We start from the raw sequence: 19,969 nt of genomic DNA, 5'->3' as shown, positions 1-19,969 counted from the left end.
TTTTTCTTTGTCTTCTGTCTCCTCATAACCCAGTCCCAGTAATCTGGTCCACAACAGAGAACGTAGAGGGATTTTTTTTCAGCTTTCATTTTTCACATACCAGGCATAGTACACAATAATAAAGCGAAGGATTGGAAAATAATACAATAACACATTATAATCCAATTTAAGATGATTGTTAAAATGCAGACCCTTAGTAACTTCCGAAGTAGCTCCTAAGATTTAAAATAATTTGGGTATCAGTGTTTAGATTATTTTCACAAAAACCTTGTTTTTTTAAAAAAAAATAATAATAATTGTCTTTTCAAACTTTGGTATGCGGTCATTTGGTTCCAAAGGATTGGTGCTAGGTAGGAAAGCCCTCAGTTGTGATGTGGCTATTTTACTACTTCTCTGCGTCGCATAAGAAAAGCACACACACGATTGAGAGCATCCTGTCATACAGCATCACAGTCTGGTTTAAAAGCATCACTGCTTCAGACAGGAAGGTGGTGCAGAGAGTGGTGAGGATGGCTGAAAAGATCATTGGCAGTTTCCTCCCTTCCATCCAGGACATAGCACAGAAGCGTTGCTTGAGCAGGGCCCACAAGGTTGTCTAGGACACTACACATCCTCTTCACGACCTGTTTCCCTTGCTACCTTCTGGGAGGAGGCTCCGTGGTATCCGAAGCAGAACATCCAGATTAAGCCACAGCTTTGTTCCATACAGTATTAACCTTCTGAACTCTAAAGCTTCCTCCTTCCGTTATGTACTCAAGATGGACAGTGTTTAATATTCGTATGTTATGTATATGTAGGTGTGTAGGTCTATACATATGTTTTATATAGTGTGTTTAAATGTATGTTATGTATGTGTGCACTTTTGAGAGCAAGGAACTAAATTTCATTTTTAAGGTGTGCCATTGTGCCCACAGTAAAAAATGACAATAAAGAGTTATCTATCTATCAGAAGGAGTTAGTGCACTCTGGTCTGAAGTTTGGGTTGATTGCCAAGCTCCAAGCAGATTTTCCAAGACCTGATGAATTAACACCAGCAGAGTAAACTGGTATCTTTTACAAATATCCAGCTAACGTAAGAATTGGCAGAAAGAGTTGTTTGTGGAAAGTGCAGGATATTGTGAATTGCACACAGGTTGGGGAATAGAGAGCAGGGAGTTTAGCTTAACAGATAAGAGAGAAACTGAATAAAGTAGTCCTTTCTAAACAGATTGGCATGATCTGGCACAAGCAGCTATTTCTTCTCTACTCCCCTCTCCCAGGTTACAAATGATTCTAATGATTCTCAGCTAGAGATATCTATCTGTTCTAGGAAAAGAGAGGAAATGTTACAATCCCATTTTTTTTTAATTTCTATTTTTGCTTCTAAGACTGAGAACCATTAGGCCCGTGGTGGCGAACCTATGGCACGGGTGCCAGAGGTGGCACTCAGAGCCCTCTCTGTGGGCATGCGTGCCGTTGCCCCAGTCCGAGGCCTTCAGCTGGGTTTTATAAAACTTTTTCGCTATAGGCCTCCGCCGCCGTGTGCAAAAAAAAAAAAAAAAAAGGTTCAATCAATCAGTCAATTTCAACTTCTTGCAGGGAAAAAAAAGATCTTGCAAAGCTGGAATTGATTGATTGAACTTTTTAGTCCCACCCAGTCTGCCGTTACCACTGCAGCCACGCCCACCCAATGGGCTATCCCACCCAATTGGTCACACCCACCCAATTGGCCACGCCCACCTGGCACCCGAGGATACATAGGTGGGTTTTGGGTTGCAGTCTCTAAAAGGTTCGCCATCACTGCATTAGGCTATAGATATGCAGTGGGAATTCTTTGAAAAGGCTTCTCTTTCATTTGATAGTTTCGGTCTCTTTACTCCATGCAAAAGGCTATTTTCTCCAAAGCATTTCCTGCTGTTTTCTTCATGGCAAATTGATTTTTTAGAAATAGATATTTCTTGGGTTCGATCAGCTTTTATGCTTGGGGTCTATTTCTTAGTGGAGAAGCTTCCTTGGGAACAGAGGAAGACGCTGCGATGGAAAATGAGTACAGTGACTCCAAACATTGTGAAGCAAACCATCGCAAGGTCCCACTTCAAAATCAGCAAAAGTGAGTCCTCTTCATGCTGGGAACATTGGGAAATCTGTGGGTGCTCCTCTCTTCCAGATTCCATGAATTTGAAAAATTCCATAGAGTTACTGTGGGATAGCATTGGTTAAAAGTATGTAATTTTTAAGAATGTAGATGTCAATCACACAGTGTTCTAATTGTGGCTGATGTACAGCTCTTCTCCAAGTTTTAGGGAAACTTTCAGTTTGTTCTGCCTAACTGTATCCTTTTGGGCAGTTCTCATTGGAATGTTACTGCCCCAAGATGCTGAAGTTTTGTATTGAACTTCATTGTTACCATATGTTGTGGGGTTAAAACAGCTGGAAAAGAGATTAGGTAAAAGAATAAAAGGAGGTTCAAAAAATGGAATAAGTTTTTCATGATTTAACAATTCTTGTCATACTTGGTATATACCAGGGGTAGGCAACCTTGGTTCTTTTATGACTCGTGGACTTCAACTCCTAGAATTCCTGAATCAGTTATGCTGACTCAGGAATTCTGGGAGTTGAAGTCCACAAGTCATAAAAGAGCCAAGGTTGCCTACCCCTGGTATATACTGACTGATTAACAGTGGTTTGTGTGCAATACAGAGTTGTAATGGCCCTTTTCAACAGACCTTAGATAAGAAGTGGGGGGATCTATTAGAAAAGAAAGATAATTGTCACATGGCATTGGATATATTTCCATGTTATAATTTTGTTACAATATGAAAATGTTCTTGGATCAGGTGGAAGAGGGAAAATATTTCAAATTTATATTTCATTAATCGGAATGCTTAAAGTATTATATTTAAATTATTTGAGCATAGTATAGGAAAAGTGACTGTTTTTGTTCAGATCATTTTCTCATAATTGCCTATAGGAAATAATGACTGGCTGGGCTGCTGGGGCCATCATATGAAGTCTCCTGGCTTCAGAATTGTCAAAGAACACCAGAAGGTATGTCATGTGGTCAGAGTGCACATGAACATGTTGAACAACAAAATTCAATGTGGAGACAGAGGATGCCATTTTTTTTCCTTCTTCTCTCTAGTCCTCCATGTCCTGCAGAAAACCTTTATATGCAGTCTGATTTTTGCTGCAGTATTTTCCACACCCCCTTCTTAGTGGCTGTACTTTTAAAGGAGGCCTACAAGTCTGCAAGCCGTAAAAATTGGTTCACACAGTGTGCTCAACAAAGATATTTAAGGGTCCAGTGTGTTGTATGAATCTTGTAATCCGGTCAATATTGGAATAGGTCGGTGATGGCGAACCTTTTAAAGACCAAGTGCCCAAAAACTGCCCCCCGCCCCCCTCCGCCTCCCACCATGCCTACTCCGCCCCGCCCATGCCCTGCCCGCCTGCAGGGCCATGCACTACCTCCATGGCCCGCCGCATATCGTCCAGGCAGCCCTGCAGCACCAAGGTAGCCACGCCCTCTGCCCACATCCCACAGCATCATCTGCACGATACGGGGCGCAAGGGCAGAGTCTTGTCCCTGCTGCCCGGCTATGTCCTTGGCTGCGCTGCTCCATGCAGGCCACGCCCGGGGGCAACTCTCTTCCAGTGGGGCTGCTGGTGAGGAGGCCGCGGGGGGAGGCGGGGCTGGGGTGACGACGTGCATGCCCACAGAGAGGGCTCCGAGTGCCGCCTCTGGCACGCGTGCCATAAGTTCGCCACCACTGGAATAGGTGAAGGGCATTTTGAACAATGAATCAGGTTCTCTTCATCTGTGTAGCTGCTGTGGAAATCTAAACCTCAGTCACCTGTGGGTTCCAGTTTACCAAAAGTTTCCCATTAGTCCTCTAAGAAGTAAGACGGAGGCATGAAATGTAAATTGTTTGATTATGAAATTTAGCACTGTACCAATATTTGTCAGCCCAGTACTGTTCCCAACACTGATTGGCTGTAGCATTCAAACTATTTCTACTGCAGTCTGATTGGCTCGTAGGGAAGAGACCATTGATATAATGAACACTTGCCAGTACAATCCTGTAGAGGGTTCACGGGATATAGGTAATCTTCGGGTTATGACCACTTGCTCAACAATTATTCTAAGTGATGATAGCACTAAACAAGGGGAACTTATGATTGGTCTCAAAGTTGTGGCCATTGCGGTGTCCCTGCAGTCGTGTGATCATAATTTGCTAACTTTCCTGCTGGCTTTTCACAAGCAAAGTCAATGGGGAAACTGGCAGGAGACGGCAAGTTGCTCCCATTCATGCTGCTTTTTCGCCTACACTCTGTAGTGCCTGCCTGCAGTGCCCACCCACCTGTAGTACTTATTTATCTGCCTGCACTCCATAGTACTTGCTTGCAGCACCCACTCCCCATGCTCTAGCTCCTGCTCGTGGTGTGTAGCCAACCGCCCGTAGCTCTCACCCACTGGCCTGCTTGCTGGGACGCCCGCCTTTTCTGGCATCATGATCATATGATGTCCTTGCTTAATGACCTGTGCAGTCTTGCAGTTATGACCGCAACTGGGACTGCTGGAATGGCTCTTGCTAAGTGATGCAGTCATGTGATATTGTCCTTTTCAACCACATCACTTAGCAATGGAAATTCCAGTCCCAGGTACCATTGTAATCTGAGGCCTATTTGTCCTGAGCAGGGCTGGAGGAAGTGGGCAGAGATTCTGTAGCCCCCAGAATGATAGGACCTGATCTGGTTAGGATAATTGTGCATTGGCAGATTCAAAATGAATTAATTATAGTTGAGCTAGCAGCTGGCTAAGCTTAGTATCTTCCGTGAATTCAGCCATTGTGGTAGATATCCCAGCAGTGGTCTCTATCTGCAGGAGATCCAGTTCATAGATTTGGGGTTGTATGAACAATATTCACACAAATGTTAACAGAATTTGGGGAGGTGGTACCAGCCAGAAGTGACTGGGACCTTATTACTCTGTTATTCCTCCTCATTTCCTCTCTACAGTTGAACCACTTTCCTGGCTCATTCCAAATTGGCCGGAAAGACCGTCTGTGGAGAAATGTGTCCAAAATGCAACTGCGCTTTGGGAAAAAGGAGTTCAACTTTCTGCCCCAGTCTTTCATCCTCCCTCAAGATATCAAGCTGCTCAGGAAAGCTTGGGAAGATTGTGCAGGTCGTCAGAAATGGATTGTGAAGCCGGTGAGGGTGCAGAGATGGTCCGATTCAAATGTGAATAGGGCATACTCTATCCGCTTTCTGCTTTGGTCCAACCATGTGGCTCCCTGCCTATCCCAGCATGCAAAATTCTGCTCCACGTTCACTCTAGAATTTGTAGTTGATAGATTTCCTTATGTATTTTAGTGATTGGGTTACAGTGTTGAACGTTATTTTAAAAAAAAAGAAAGGGGAATGGTGAGCATTACCATGGAAAGTAGCAGGATATTTGTAAAGTATTAAACAACTGCTGACTTCTGAGCTGTTAGTGACATGCAATGCCCACTTTTAACACTTCCCAATCTCCATATTTTTAAGGGTATTTGGTCCCTTGTTCTCCATTTTCTAAACATTTGATATTCTCAAAGTTATGCATTTGTATCAAATAGGTTATATGGTGTAGCACAACTGCGGCCATGTAGGGTTTTAGATTATATAGGATACCCAGCTAATTATCCAATGATCCCCCAAAAGTTTCCCAAAGCTGTTGTACCCCATTATGTGACAATGCCGGGCCTATTCATGCAGCCATTTGACATTGTTTTTCTATTGCATCTGCTTTCATCATTGAAACAAACATATACGCTTGTTTTAAAATGCTGTTAAATTATTTGAAGACTGCACTAGGAATTTATTTAGGACCAGCAGTATAAACATAAGGGCACTTGCATGTGACAGCATCTAGCTGACTTTGGCTGCTCTCAGAAAACCTTAGCAGGCTCACACTTAATCCGTCCATAGATGGAAAGCCACCAGGAAATCCCAAAGCTGTAGACTACTCTGAGAAGTTGAAAAAACTTTTTGGAAATAGGTAGCAGCTATTTCTATATTGTTGCTAACAAATCATGAACATATCTGTGAAGTCACCCAGAGTTGGATTTAATTTGAGGGAAAATTAACTTTTTATTTTTGTGTACTATTGTTAGATTTCCAGATTTTTTTTTTCCTGATTTTTTCAGTTTTGAACTGTTGTAGAACAGTGTATGGTTATGTACTTCTCTTTCTGTCTCTTAGCCAGCTTCAGCTAGAGGCATTGGAATACAGGTCATCCATAAATGGAGCCAGTTGCCCAAGCGCAGACCATTGCTGGTGCAAAGGTAAGCCAAATTTTCCCTACAATCTCTGGTGAATTGGTCCCCCCTCCTCCTGCAAACGAGGCAATAGGCTAAACCAGGGTAGGCAACCTTGGCTCTTTTATGACTTGTGGACTTCAACTCCCAGAATTCCTGAGCCAGCATGGCTGGTTCAGGAATCCTGGGTATTGAAGTCCACAAGTCATAAACGAGCCAAAGTTGCCTACCCCTGGGCTAAACCAAGCAGACATTATATATATATGACTATGTTTCCTGCAACTGTAAAATCCATATTGTTCTGTGAAGTTGGTTTCTTTTGCCTTCAGTGAAAGAGCAGAACGCTCATGGAATGGCTATTATTAGTGCACCAAAATGTCTTCTGAAATTTGCTTGGAGGCAATCTTTTTTTCTGGGATGTGGAATGTTATTTTCTGAAAATTTAATCAGGGATGTCTCAAATGCTGTAGGAGAGAAGCCAACTCTCGGTTCTGTGAGTGATGGTAAAGAATGAAGTATAGTGACAGTCCTTAGACTTGTTCTTCAGAATGAGCTTCCTCATAGCTCACTGTCTCTTTCCCTCTTCCAGATATATACATAAGCCCTACCTCATTGGTGGAAGTAAGTTTGACCTAAGGATTTATGTTTACGTGACGTGCTATGATCCTCTACGTGTCTACTTGTTCAAAGATGGACTTGTTCGTTTTGCCAGCTGCAAGTAAGTTCCTCAGGAATTGGTTGCCTGTAAAAGGATTGCAAAAAACGCAAGATGGCCAGAATTGCAACATACCGGAACATGATCTGAAATTACATTTCTCAGTTTATTAATTGCAGATTAACATAATACATTTTTTTTAAATGGCCACATTCAGAGCAAGTGGCATTTTGTAGCCATATCTGGATTTAAGCCAAATATGGGAAGTTTGCGGTTGTCTAAATATTGCTGAAGTACTAATAAAGTCAGCTAGCATGAGCAATGGTGAGAGATGCTGATAGTTCTAGTTCAGGATGACCACCATTTCCCACAGTTCCTCACAGAAATAATGAGCCCACCCATTATGGTCACAAGTTGTGACAGTTAAGCGAGGCGCCCATTTGATCACCTTGCTTAACGGCCCCCATGCCTGCTCTTCCTGATATGGTTATTAAATGGAGCATGGGGTGCCTCAAGGGTGGGGGAGACCCTCTTAGGCTAAGCTCAGGCTCAGCCCCCCCTGCCCCCACCCTGAGGCCCCCTGTGCTCCTCTATCTATCCCTCAGGGGTCCCTAAGGCCTTGGGCCAACTTCTCACCCCTCTATGTCCCACAGCAGGGAGTTGCTGCAATGAGATCGTGGTGGGGAAGGAAAACGGGCCTGCCACCCCTTGGCCTCCCTGCAGGCTGTATGGTTCCATTCCAGAAGCAGGGGCCATTTCAGACTAATTGCAATCAGTTTCTGGGCAGAGCAACACAGCCTCCACTGTGTAGGAAGGCCACGCAGCCCAGCGGCTGCTTCCAGAAAGAACAGTAAACAGTAAAAGGTAAATGAATGATCAGTGTTGGGGTTTGGTGACAAAGAAGAGGTGGGATCCAGTGGGGTGGGAAGCAAGCCCAGTTAGAGAGAGAGGTGGGCGAATGCTGTAGCATCTCTGCAGTCAGTTGTATGACAGGGTTGGTTGTAAGAGAGGGCAGATTGCCAAATGCCCAATTTTGTTCATGTGACCCGAGGGGCTCTGCAGCAGTTGTAACTTCAAAACAGTCACGTGAAGATTTGGGAAGGTTCATTGTAATTTGGATCGCTAAGTGACTGTAAGTTGAGGCCTACCTGTAATTGCTTCCACTATGTAGCTATGGCTGCGGCCTTCTAGGCAATCTGTTTCAGTAGTCAATCCTGACACTAAATGAGTATTTTAAACCCGTTTTATTACCTTTTATTTTGTTCACTGCAGGTACTCTTCTTCCATGAAAAGTCTCAGCAACAAGTACATGCACTTGACCAATTATAGCATCAACAAGAAAAACGTAGAATACAAGTCTAATGCAGATGAAACTGCATGCCAGGGACATAAGTGGTGAGTGTCAGGAGAAGCATGTTACGGGCCTGTTGTTTGAGGCCTCTGACCAGCAGCTGCTGCTTCATCTCAGTGGTACTGAGTGATCTTTTTGTTGATAGGCAAGAGCTGAATTCTGTCTGTCATTCAGTAGGGTATGGGCTATAAGGTAATGATTTCATTTGGTGTAATGTTTATTTGTTTACATGCTGTGTTCTATCTATATAGGGCACTGAAGGCACTTTGGAACTATTTGACCCAGAAAGGAGTTGATAGTGAAGCTATTTGGGAGAAGATAAAAGATATTGTTGTCAAAACCATCATTGCGTAAGTCATGGGATGTTCTTCTCTCTCCTTTTTGTCCCTCCCCCCACCCCCCAGATTTTCAGTTAAGTAGCTGTCTGTTGAGGCTTGCTTATGAGCACACGAATCTGTTGACATAATTCATCTTATCTTCAGGACTCAAACTATCACACTGTACTGTTACTTTATTGAAGCTAACAGATACCGTCTTATCTTAATCCTAGTAAATTGAATTAAGAGGAGATCTATGGAAAGCCCTTCCATGAGATCATCATCTCACCCATAAGAAAAAGACACTTTGGTTTTGTCAATCACTTGTTCTACATACAGAGATAAGTGATTCATAATATAGCAAGTCCTGAAGAATGACCTCTCTGCAGGCTGATTTTTCTTTCTTGAGTAACAGAATATCTGTTTTACATTTCAGGTCAGAGCCCTACATAATCAACCTTGTGAAGATGTATGTGCGGCGTCCTTATTGCTGCCATGAGCTGTTTGGGTTTGATGTTATGCTGGATGAGAACCTTAAGCCCTGGATCCTGGAAGTCAACATTTCCCCTAGGTAAGCTGTGCTTCATGCACCATTCAGTGCAGGCTTTGGTTGTCATGTTTCAATTCGATTTCAGTTTTTATAGTTTCAATTTCAGTATTTATTGCAACGTGGATGCTATTCAGAATCTCCAGTTTGTTCCATGAGTGTTTGCTGACTCTTCATTGCGAAGTCTTTGTAGCGTTAAGAAATTTTTCTTCTTTACTGCTCCAACTTAATGAGAAGGAATTAAGTGAAATAAGAGATTAGGGAGCACTATATGGGAGGGTAAGATAGTGAATAAAAGGATGGTTATGGTGTAACTTTCCTGAAACAATATTACAGTGCAATTTTGAATTGATTATCCTTTTGCCCTTTTTTTTCTCACTCTACTTTGATTTGAGCTTATAATTTACACGGACAGCTGTCCTGAATGTGAAAGTCAAAAGAACGAAGATTTCCTATAATATGCCTATATTTTTCTGCAGCCTTCATTCAAATTCTCCTCTTGATGTGAGCATCAAAGGCCAAATGGTCCGGGATGCCCTTAACTTGGCTGGCTTTCAGTTACCTAATGCAGAAGATGTGGCTTCACCTATCGGAAGTGCCAGCAGCTCCACAACCAGGTCAGAGGTCATAGATTGCAAGTTCAGAAAGAAACATCAGAGATGGAAATAAAGCGCTTCTTTCAGAGCGGGATGTCTGGCTCAGCACAGCACTGCTCCTCTAGCTATGTATATTTTGCTGTCCTATGGTATCATGTGGACTTCATTGCACTGAGCGCCTTGGAAAAATATTTGTAAGAAGGATTTGAAAACATCTGGTTGAAGCCTTCTGAAAAGTATAAGTAAGGGGTACTATCTGTAGGCAATTATTGTTGTTTTAGGCTTCTTTTGCCTTTACTATTTCTTACCTCTAAGGCAGGGGTGTCAAGCTCAATTTCATTGAGGGCTGCATCAGCATTGTGGTTGCCCTTGGGGGGGCTGGTGGGTGTGGCCAGGGTGGGTGTGGCCTACTGGGTGGGCATGGCCAGCTCTACATTGTTCGCATCAAAGGTGCCTGTGGAGGCCTGGGCAGGAGTGGGACAGATCTGAGGGTCTCTGGCAGAAGGGGGTGGGACCGGGGCAAGCACCAAGGCATGGTCTATTTCTTCATTCCTCACAAAGGGTGACACCTTCCCAGCATGCACCCAGGGGGCGGGGCCGAGGCGGCAGGGTCTGGTTCCTCGCTGTTTCTGGATGGACTTGTGGAGCTAAGACTGAATGTGTTTCAGCATAGATGGCCACCACACAATTGTGCATTGGCTCCCGGCCAGCCTGGGCCAGGGCCAAGGCAGAGTGGGCCATTCCCTCACTGTTTCCAGGATGGCTTTGCGGGCCACATGAAATCACTTCGCGGGCCGCATCCAGCCCTCGGGCCTTGTGTTTGACATGTCTGCTCTAAGGCTTAAGTACTGAGTAGGAAGAAGAGACCCTGGATTAAGTCTGCCTTTAGCCCTGTTGGTTATTTGGAACCAATCAGTTTTTCTTACAGTTACCTTTCTGAAATTGCAGTTAACGAGAAAATTTAATCCCACATGATTAAAAATTTACTTCTGGAGGAAAGGCAGGATATAAATCCAACAAATAATAAATATGTGTAAAATACCTTTTTTAAGGCAATACATGCATCTGATTAAATTGGCTGTGATCTAGGAACATTTAAGCAATAATACGTTTGCTGGTATTTAAGATAGTGTATGACTTAGATGCTGGGTGAGAATGATTATTTTTACCAAATTCCTAGGGCGGCTAACCTACAGCGATAGTAGTGGTTTTCTATAAACCTAGTTTTAGCAAGAAAACAATTAACCAGAAGAGTTATCAGTTTTATAACCGATTAAAAAGTAAACTGTTTTCCCTTGATGAATCCTCTAAACCTATCCATTCTTCACTGACAGCAGAAATAGGGGTGATGCAACATTTCATAAAAAAATTTCCATCCCATTTTTAACTAGCACTACTTGTGATGCTCAGGAGGTAACAATTTTTAAAATTCCATTTTGTGATAGCTGGAGAGAAATGCCACATCTTTATTATGGAGCTTACACAAGCTAATTTAGTTTACAGGGTTCAAGAGAAAGAGGCAGGAGAATTTTGTGTCCCTATGGTGTATTAGAAAGTTTAAATTTAATGTTTTGTTTAAGTAAAAATAATACAGAGATGGAATTCTCTAGAGACAATGCGCTGATCAACTGTTTTTAACAGGCTGGATTTCAAGCAAAATTGTATTATCCTTATTTGAGTATGAATTATATGTGTATATGTGTATTTCAGTGTCAGATCAATCTTTTAAGTCAAAAGATTTGCCCAGCATTCTTTGGAAACTTTGTTTGATCTTTATTGTTTTATTTGTAAGTGTTTTTTTTTTTTTTTTTTTGCTACCACTGAGATAAACAATTTTTGCTCTAGGGAGCTGAAAGCTATTAACTGGCCCGACTGGTTAGTTCTCTTGACTAATAATTTTAACTCTTGTGATGTCTAGCTTGAACACTGTCATGAAGGAAAAAAACAAGCTACCTGTGGAGTTGCTGACTGCTGAGAAAGCAAAAAAAGCCTATTACTTGACCCAGAAATTACCAGAGCAGGTTGGTACATGTGGTGGCACACATTCCCTGACTTCAATTCTCTGTGTGGCAAGGTCGTCAGAAGTCTTGCATTACTGTTTTTCTTTGGTTTGGGGATTGTTTGAAATTCGACCGACTGTTTGTGCCAGTAGAATTTTCAACTTGGAAAACTAGAGCTCTGCAAATTTTCAGAGTTTTCAACCTCAAATTGACGGTTTTTGAAATGCAGCATATAAGCATGCGTCTACAATTTTCCTTCATTCTTAGTAGAAAACGTGACCGGTGTGAGTGCCATTGTTTCAAGTTTTTTTACCTGTTCCGAGCACTGCCTTTGGACTATTTGATGGGCTGTTTTGGGATTGTTGTTTTTGTTTTTCAAACTTTCTCCGGTCTAATCAGTACAGAGGCAGGGACCAGTCCTGCCTCTGCCACTGTTGGCTCAGATTGCATAGAATGATGTGAGAGTTCAAACCCCACGGAGAGATTTTGAGAGGAAACCCATCAGTTATACACGTAGACAGATTAAAACTGCTTACGGCTGAATGTCTGCCATCCTGACTTGTAAATTACTTTCGTTTAAAAAGAAAATGCCTAGCAGTGAGGAAGTTAAGAGTTCATACGAGTGAATGGGATGCAGTTAAAATTGTTGTGGACTGGTTGTGTGTTGTGTTGTGCTTAATTTTGCAAGCAGAGGTACAAGACAGTATGTGCACACACAACTCCCATGCTTCATAGACAAACATTGATAATGCTGTTAGGATTGTATAAATGCAAAGATTCCTAGTACAATGTTAATTTGCTTGGTTTGAATACTGAGCGCATACTCTTTGCATACTCTTGTGTCCTGATAATGTTGCTCTTCAGATATTGTTTAAAAATCTATTGTAGAATCTAAACTAATTTGCTGAGCTTAGCTGTACGTGCTCTTTGTGCATGTGTCTTAGTTTGTTGTAATATTAATGTTGGACATGGTGGCTCTGCAGTTAAAGATGCTGAGCTTGTTAGCTGGAAAGCTCTCAGCCTGGGTTCAAGAACCGAGTGCAGTGCGACGGGGTGAGCTCTTGTTATTTGTCCCAGCTCCTGCCCACTAGCAGTTTGAAAGCATGCAAATACAAGTAGGTAATTCCGGAAAAGGTGATATAATGCCTTGTCATTCTTGCCTCAGGAATTCTATTCCACAATCCTGGATGTTCTGACCCCAGATGATGTCCGTGCCCTGATAGAGACAGAGGACGAGTATGCCCGACGTGGGCAGTTTGAGCGAGTCTTCCCCTCACGATTCTCCATGCACTACCTACGCTTCTTTGAGCAGCTGCGATACTTCAACATCCTTACTACACAGTGGGAACTGAAATATTTCTTGAACAAATCCAAAGGTAAAAATGAAACCTTCAGTTTTCTTTTGCAGGAACACTTTTAAAGGACAGGGAGCTGCTAGTCAGTGACATGGGCTATCCTTTCTTTGGATGGAATAGCTGTGGCGTTGCATAACCTAGAGCTTTTGGACATTCCCCAAACCATTGCAATTATCACCAGCAAAAGTTATAGGCAAAGTTGCCTGCTGTGCTAATGTTGTCTGCTTGCATCTAGCCAGCCATAGGACTTTGCAGCCAGAATTTGTAAGTATAGGGATGAAATATGTCTTCCCTATCCATTCCATCCACCCACCAATTTTTTTAGTCTCTGCCCCACTTTCATGGGCAACCTTCAAGTCTATTTCCCAAAACTTTCTCCCTTGGATTTGTTTCCCTTGGATATGGCTAGTTTATAATATAGACTAAACAAAGTTTATCTATCTATCTATCTATCTATCTATCTATCTATCTATCTATCTATCTATCTATCTATCATCCATCCATTCCTCCATCTATCTATCTATTTATCTATCCATATATCCAACTATCTATCTATCTGCTGTCTGTCTATCCATCCATCCACCCATCCATCCATCCATCTATCTATCTATCTGTCTATCTATATATCTATCTATATATCTATCCATATATCCAACTATCTGTCTGTCTGTCTGTCTATCCATCCATCCATCCCACCCACCCACCCACCTACCTGCCTATCATTTGTATAGCTGCCTATCTCAAATAAAAATGATTTGGGTGGTGTACAGCACAATTTCATTACCATCAAAGGAAAAACATACTTGTAGCTTAATTTTAATATTTTGCCCTACATAGAAAGTTCTGAATACCTGCCACCTCTACACACTTTTCTTTTGTATGGACAGAGTATGGTCAGTAAATGCTTGCACTTAATCTTCCTCAGGAGCTTGCCTTCACTTGGTGGCTCTTCTTTTTTGCAGGAGTGGATCTGCTCAGAAATTGGTGTCACAAAGGTTTTCACAATGGAATAGTAACAGATTCTACAGTGTTGGTAAGAATGCTTCTCTCCCCCTCCTGTACACTGTATTTTATTCTTTCATGAGGAAATGCTGCTGTTTCTTTGCTTGTAACTTATGGGATCTATTTGTGATGTCTTCACTTAATTAAAATACTGGCCTCCAACCATTTTCTTCAATCCAGTAATTTTGGAGGTTCCTTTGCTTTCTGGGAGAGGGAAAGAAAAACCTTCTCTCAGCAGACTTGTCCTCTGACTAGATTCCCTTTCCTGTGCTGTCTCTCTTAACTACAGTGGACGCCGCCAAGGCCTCACCTGTATTTGAAGAATGATCTCCTTCTAAATACCTTGAGCAAAGTGGACCCAGCCAGAAACAGGTGAAATATTCGCATAATTGTATTTTGAATCTGTTTCTCGTTGGTGGGTTGTGCTTGTCTACAGGTAATCTTCGATTTATGATCACAAATTGAGCCTAGAATTTCTGTTGCTAAACAAGACACTTGTTAAGTGAGTTTTGCCCCATTTTACAACCTTTCTTGCCACAGTTGTTAAGTGAACCACCGCAGTTGTTAAGTTAGTAACCTGGTTGTTAAGTGAATCTGGCTTCCCCATTGACTTTACTTACCAGAAGGTTGTAAAAGGGGCTCACTGGACACTGGACACTGCAACTGTCATAAATATAAGCCAGTTGTCAAACTTCCAAATGTTGATCACGTGACCGTGGGAATGCTGCAACAGTCATAAGTGTGAAAAACAGTCATAAGTCACTTTTTTCAGTGCTGTTGTAACTTCAAATTGTCACTGAATGAATGGTTGTTAAGTCGATGGCTATCTGACTTCGAAATGAGCACCACAAACTTGAGTTTGGCTTAACTGCACGTGATGTAGGGAGGACTGCTTTTTTTAATTAATTTTTAATCTGTTTTGTTTAGGGGTTTTTAATTATCACACACATACACACATTTTTACTTTTTCTAATAATATTATTTATAATCCCCTTGGATTATAAATAATATAATAGACAACTTTCGCAAGTGTTAAACTCGGCGCCGAAGTTGGGGGTCATCTTATACGCCAAGTCGTCTTATATGCTGGAAATTACAGTAGTTTCCGGCGTATAAGACGACTTTCTAGGCATGCGGCTCGGTGCCGAAGACGGGGGTCGTCTTATACGCCGGGTCGCCTTATACACCAGAATATACAGTAATAAAATGCTCATCTTGATCTTTTAGATCTTTCTTACTAGCCCAGATTAGGTGTAATGCTAAATCAGATTTTAATGGTACAAGGACAATCATAATTTAGCTTTGGGCTTGTAATACTGTTCCCCCTCTCTCCTCCATCAGTAGCTAAATGTAGATGGTTGAAGTATCTATTTTAAGCTAACATAGTTTCTAATAAAGGACTGCTTAAGATAACTATAATTATCAGAGGATAAAGTTAAGCTTCCAAATTTTTCTGGATAGATACCAGAGGAGGAGGGGAAGGCAGAAGCAAGCCTCTTTCTTTATGTTATGTAGAATTACTTTTTAGCATTCATTTTTCATGAAGCCATTTTCTCCATTTTTGTTGTTGTGTGCATCGGATGCAATGGGAGGGGGAGGCGCAGTAATGAACAAATCCATCCCAAAGAACTTCATTCCCTTCAAATCCAAGGGTAGCATAAAAGAAATAGAAAGAGGGCGAGTCTAACAGTTTGACAGAATAGCATGCTTTGGAAACTATTTGCGCACTTTTGTTTTGTTGAACAGGAATGGGTCTTTCTCAGGACATGTTCTCTTTTCCACAGCAAAGGCCCGCGAGATGGGGAGGAGCCAGTCCGAAACCCCGAACCAAGTTCTTGCACTCAAAGCTTACCTCAGATTAAGTACACAGTTGGAACTCTCAAGAAGTCCACCATCTCTAATGCCCTGAGCAGCTCGAATGGGATAAAATGAGGTGGGACTGAGCAACAGGCCAACCTTCCCTCCTTTCCAGTGTGAGGAGGGGGTGCATGTGACCTACCTCAGCGGAAGCTAGGAGAGCCAGTATTGGAAACACGGAGAGGACCTCACCTAAGGATGCACCTGAAGAAATATTTTTTTTGGAAATGAAATTGGGACAAAGAGAAATGCTTTCACTTGATCAAAAGGGACAAAATATTCTGTTTATAGTTTTTTATGAGAAAGTAAGTTTCTAAACACAGAAGCTTGGAAAAAAAACCTAATTTCTTGTATTTTCTTGTCGTTGGCATATTCATTACTTGAGCCAGAAGTGCCTATCACTGTTAAATGTTACCATGTTAGGTTAAGACTGGATACTATTTGCCTTTGTTTCAATATATCCAATGCCTTGCTAGGGTGGGGCAAGGTTTGGCATGCATATAAGGAGTCTCTAGCCCCCTGCAATTAAGATTAAAGCAAGCTCTTGGTTAGTCAGGCATTGCAGGAAACCATCTTCAACATGTCTTCTGGTACACCAGTGACACAGACAAATGATAGACTCCTTGGTGCACAATCTAGACTTGGATGTGAGATCTCTGTGTGAGATCTCTTTAGCTTGATGATCTTTGTATCTCAGTTTATGTTCAGTAGCCGAGCAGTTAAGATGCTGGGCTTGGGTTAAGAAGCTCACTCTTGTCACGTGGTACTTAGGTCTCAGAAGGTTGGCAGTTCGAGACCAAGTTCCACGTGACAGAGTGAGCTTCTATTCATTGTTCCAGTTCCCGCCCACTGAGCAGTCTAAAAGCATGCAAATGCAAGTAGATAAATAGGTACATTTCAGTGGGAAGGTAACAGCATTCTGTGTGCCTTCGGTATATAGTCATGCCAGCCACATGACCACAAAAGTGTCTTCAGGCAATGCTGACTCTTCGGCAGAATGAATCAGAATGAGCACTACCTTCTACAGTTGGACATAACTGGAAGGGAAACCTTTGCCTTTTATCTTTTTTAAAAAATATGTTCACACTTCTTAATATTTTGATACAGTAACAGGATTTGGTGTCTGAAAGTAATTTTCATATTTTTCTTAATCAAAGCAAACTTTGGGATAGTTTAATTTAAACACACACACAACACATCCAAATGCTGCCCCCCCCCCCCAGAAAAAAACACAAGGAGGCCACTTAGCTCCATTCACTTTGTGGTTTTGCCCTCAATGTCTAAATTATGTGTTCTTATGATGGATTCTTCAATAACAGGATCTTATTCTTAGAAGTCTAGTTTGGACTTAGGACTGGAAATCAGTGTGAAAATCCTCTTCTTTTCTGGCTAATTCCACAACATAACATATATAGCATGGTCTCCCTCAAAGGAGACGTCATACAAGTATCCAGGCTATTGGGGGCAATATGCTGACTCTGTAAACCGCTTAGAGAAGGCTGTAAAGCACTGTGAAGCGGTATGTAAGTCTAAGTGTTATTGCTAAGTGCTATCTCACTTAAATATGGGTGCCCATTTTGAGATTCTACATTCTCAATCACTACTATTTCCAATCAATTGCAATGTTTCCTTTTTCTTGGTCTTGGAGAAATCTTTAAGGCTGATCGTGAGCTGTACTTTCTTTGCTGCCATTTTAAATATAGTATCAGGCAGTAGTATTTTTGTACATTTCCATGAGGAATACATAGGCCTGGGCTGTGTTGATTTTATGATGGCATACAAATGCCTGGATATGAAATTTGCACTGTTCAGCCTACAAGAGCTTTTTGCTGACCTGATCTTTGGGCATGAAAGATTAATTCATTGATCTATATGACACTCTAGTTCCCGACACTTAAGATTTCTCTTGTATGCTGGAACACTAAGCTGCTGCTAAATTTTTTTGACATGTCTGAATCTTGTCGGTGACATTTGGCACCTTTGGTGCCAAGAGATTCTTGGATTAATCAAAACAGAGAAGACTTTTTTTCAACTTTCCTTCTTCCTTGCTAAAAATTTGACTAGTGTACAGTTTATTTAATGAAGTAAATTCCATCATTTTTCCCCCAGGTAGCAATAATGATATCCTCAAGCCCATATTTTTTCCTTATGCTGAACATCTTATTAAAAATCTTGACAAAAAAGGGATGAGTGTTTCCTACAGTGTAGCTCTCAGATTGTTGATTTCTCCATTGATGGAGGCAGTAGTCATGAATCACACTACAGTAATGGATGTTTAAGTGTACAAAGATCCTTGTGTACAACATCCCTGTGTGAGATTACTCTTTGTGGTCCATGAGTAGTCTTGATTTAATTCCATTGGATTAACAAACTCCCTTTTAAACTGCTTTGTTTTAGAAATAACCCCTAGATATTGTTATACCCTCCCAGGAAAATATAGTTCCAGCTAATAGTAGTAATATTTCTGAACCATGCATTATTGAACCATGACATCTTAATTTTTATTACCGGATCATTTATGATCCCAGATGGCCTGATTAACCTTTAGGAGCAGGAAAGGAATTAAATACGTATTGAATTAAATGTTTTGGTGAATATAAAGAATTTAGAGAAAAGGCACGCTTCACAGAGTAGCATTTTTGACCAAATCTATCCTTAAAACAATGCTCTTACACTGTGTTCCTGAAATCCCTTCAGATTTCTTTTTCATTATTACAGAATGATTGGCATTACTTCAGCAAGAGGAGTTTATTGTGTAGCCCTTTGATTTAAAATTTCTTCTTCAGTTCTATCTCTGGTAGTCATCTTGGGTCCTCTGCAAGGCTTCTCCCTCTTCTGTTCTGCTGTCTTGTCAACTTGGAGGCAGAGGTGGAGATAGCAACTATTTAAGGTGTATTCCATAAATGTTGCCGATAACTAGTTTTATCTGTGAGTTACTGCTATCCTTCAAATAAGGGTGAGGTGGTGTTTGTACCAAATCCACAAAAAGCCAAGAGAAATCACAACTCTTCGTGAGACTTGAAGATGTTTAACCTGCCCTTTAATATGTATCAAAACAATCTAGACAGCTGCTGAGACTAGATATGCTGGTTTTTTTTTTTAATTAAAATCTGTTTTGTTGAATAACCACGTTGATGAGGGAAATGTATTGGCCACAGCTTCTCTCTTCTCTCTGCCAGATGCATAAACAAGAAAGGTTCAAATGTCTTCTGTTCGGAATAGCCAATGGGTCATTGCCCTACAATGAATTCCCCCCCCCCTTCCCCTTCAAGTTGGTATCAGGCCTCCTTTCCTGGGAATTATATGATGTTGGTATATAAGTGACCCTCTCAAATTCCACAGCAATGATCACTTGTGAACTAGTCTGACTTATCTGATTGTATCAGATATCCTAAAAGAGCTAACTTGGTAGAAGTGTGAAAGGGGAGAAGCCTCTTTGGGTGACCTAAGGAGTTCCCCAGATTGACAACTCTCTGAGCTATCTTAAGGTCTTCCAACCACTACCACCCTTCCTCGTAACCTAAGTAATTACTAACAAACAAGCATTCATCCCCCATTCTGTCTGGCCTGTACAACTATCTTGTTTTTTGGTTTTAACAGCTCAGATAATATTCTCTATTGCTATTATCTCTAAGAGTTTGGGCTGTTTGAATTACGTGATTACAACTCTTACATAGTTGTCATGGCTGAGATCCTGGAAACAAGCAGTGCATTTCTAGATAAATTTGTCCCTTCAGCCCAGTGTTAGAAAGCACAGTTTGCATCCCCAACATCCCAAATTCAACTCTAAAGTTCCAGTAGTTCTGAGGTGCTGATATTTTGAGAAGTTCCCAATCAACAGTGGACATAATTGTTCAACTGCAGCTTTTAGAAGCTCTGGAAATCATAGTCAGTGTTGAAAGATACTAGGAATCTTCAGCAATATCCAGAAGTTCCCTTTTCTAATTCAGCCTTTGTTCTTTAGTCGTTGGGAGTAGAGTTCCCAGAACTGCCAGATTACAAAGTTGTTGA

General features: G+C 41.5%; 1 protein-coding gene across 2 annotated transcripts in view; it reads left to right on the top strand.

The window, feature by feature from the left end:
- Positions 1-16,297, top strand: part of TTLL4 (tubulin tyrosine ligase like 4) — a 37,520-nt gene extending 21,223 nt beyond the window's left edge. The window contains exons 6-19 of one of the 2 annotated variants that reach the window (XM_039365766.1): positions 1,979-2,089; positions 2,951-3,027; positions 4,999-5,193; positions 6,223-6,305; positions 6,868-6,996; positions 8,206-8,328; positions 8,536-8,634; positions 9,038-9,172; positions 9,628-9,765; positions 11,663-11,765; positions 12,910-13,120; positions 14,062-14,132; positions 14,391-14,473; positions 15,886-16,297. In XM_039365766.1, coding sequence (XP_039221700.1) covers positions 1,979-2,089; positions 2,951-3,027; positions 4,999-5,193; positions 6,223-6,305; positions 6,868-6,996; positions 8,206-8,328; positions 8,536-8,634; positions 9,038-9,172; positions 9,628-9,765; positions 11,663-11,765; positions 12,910-13,120; positions 14,062-14,132; positions 14,391-14,473; positions 15,886-16,033 — 1,706 coding nt within the window. In that variant the 3' untranslated portion in view covers positions 16,034-16,297. The remainder of the gene's footprint in view (positions 1-1,978; positions 2,090-2,950; positions 3,028-4,998; positions 5,194-6,222; positions 6,306-6,867; positions 6,997-8,205; positions 8,329-8,535; positions 8,635-9,037; positions 9,173-9,627; positions 9,766-11,662; positions 11,766-12,909; positions 13,121-14,061; positions 14,133-14,390; positions 14,474-15,885) is intronic. The other variant, XM_039365767.1, reaches the window with a different exon arrangement.
- The last annotated feature ends 3,672 nt before the right edge of the window (positions 16,298-19,969 follow it).

Source organism: Crotalus tigris, unplaced genomic scaffold, assembly GCF_016545835.1.
Source record: "Crotalus tigris isolate CLP2741 ecotype Arizona unplaced genomic scaffold, ASM1654583v1 scf7180000020184.803716, whole genome shotgun sequence".
Lineage (NCBI taxonomy): Eukaryota > Metazoa > Chordata > Lepidosauria > Squamata > Viperidae > Crotalus > Crotalus tigris.
The sequence above is the reverse complement of the archived record's forward strand: the minus strand, read 5'-3'. Positions and strand labels throughout refer to the sequence as shown.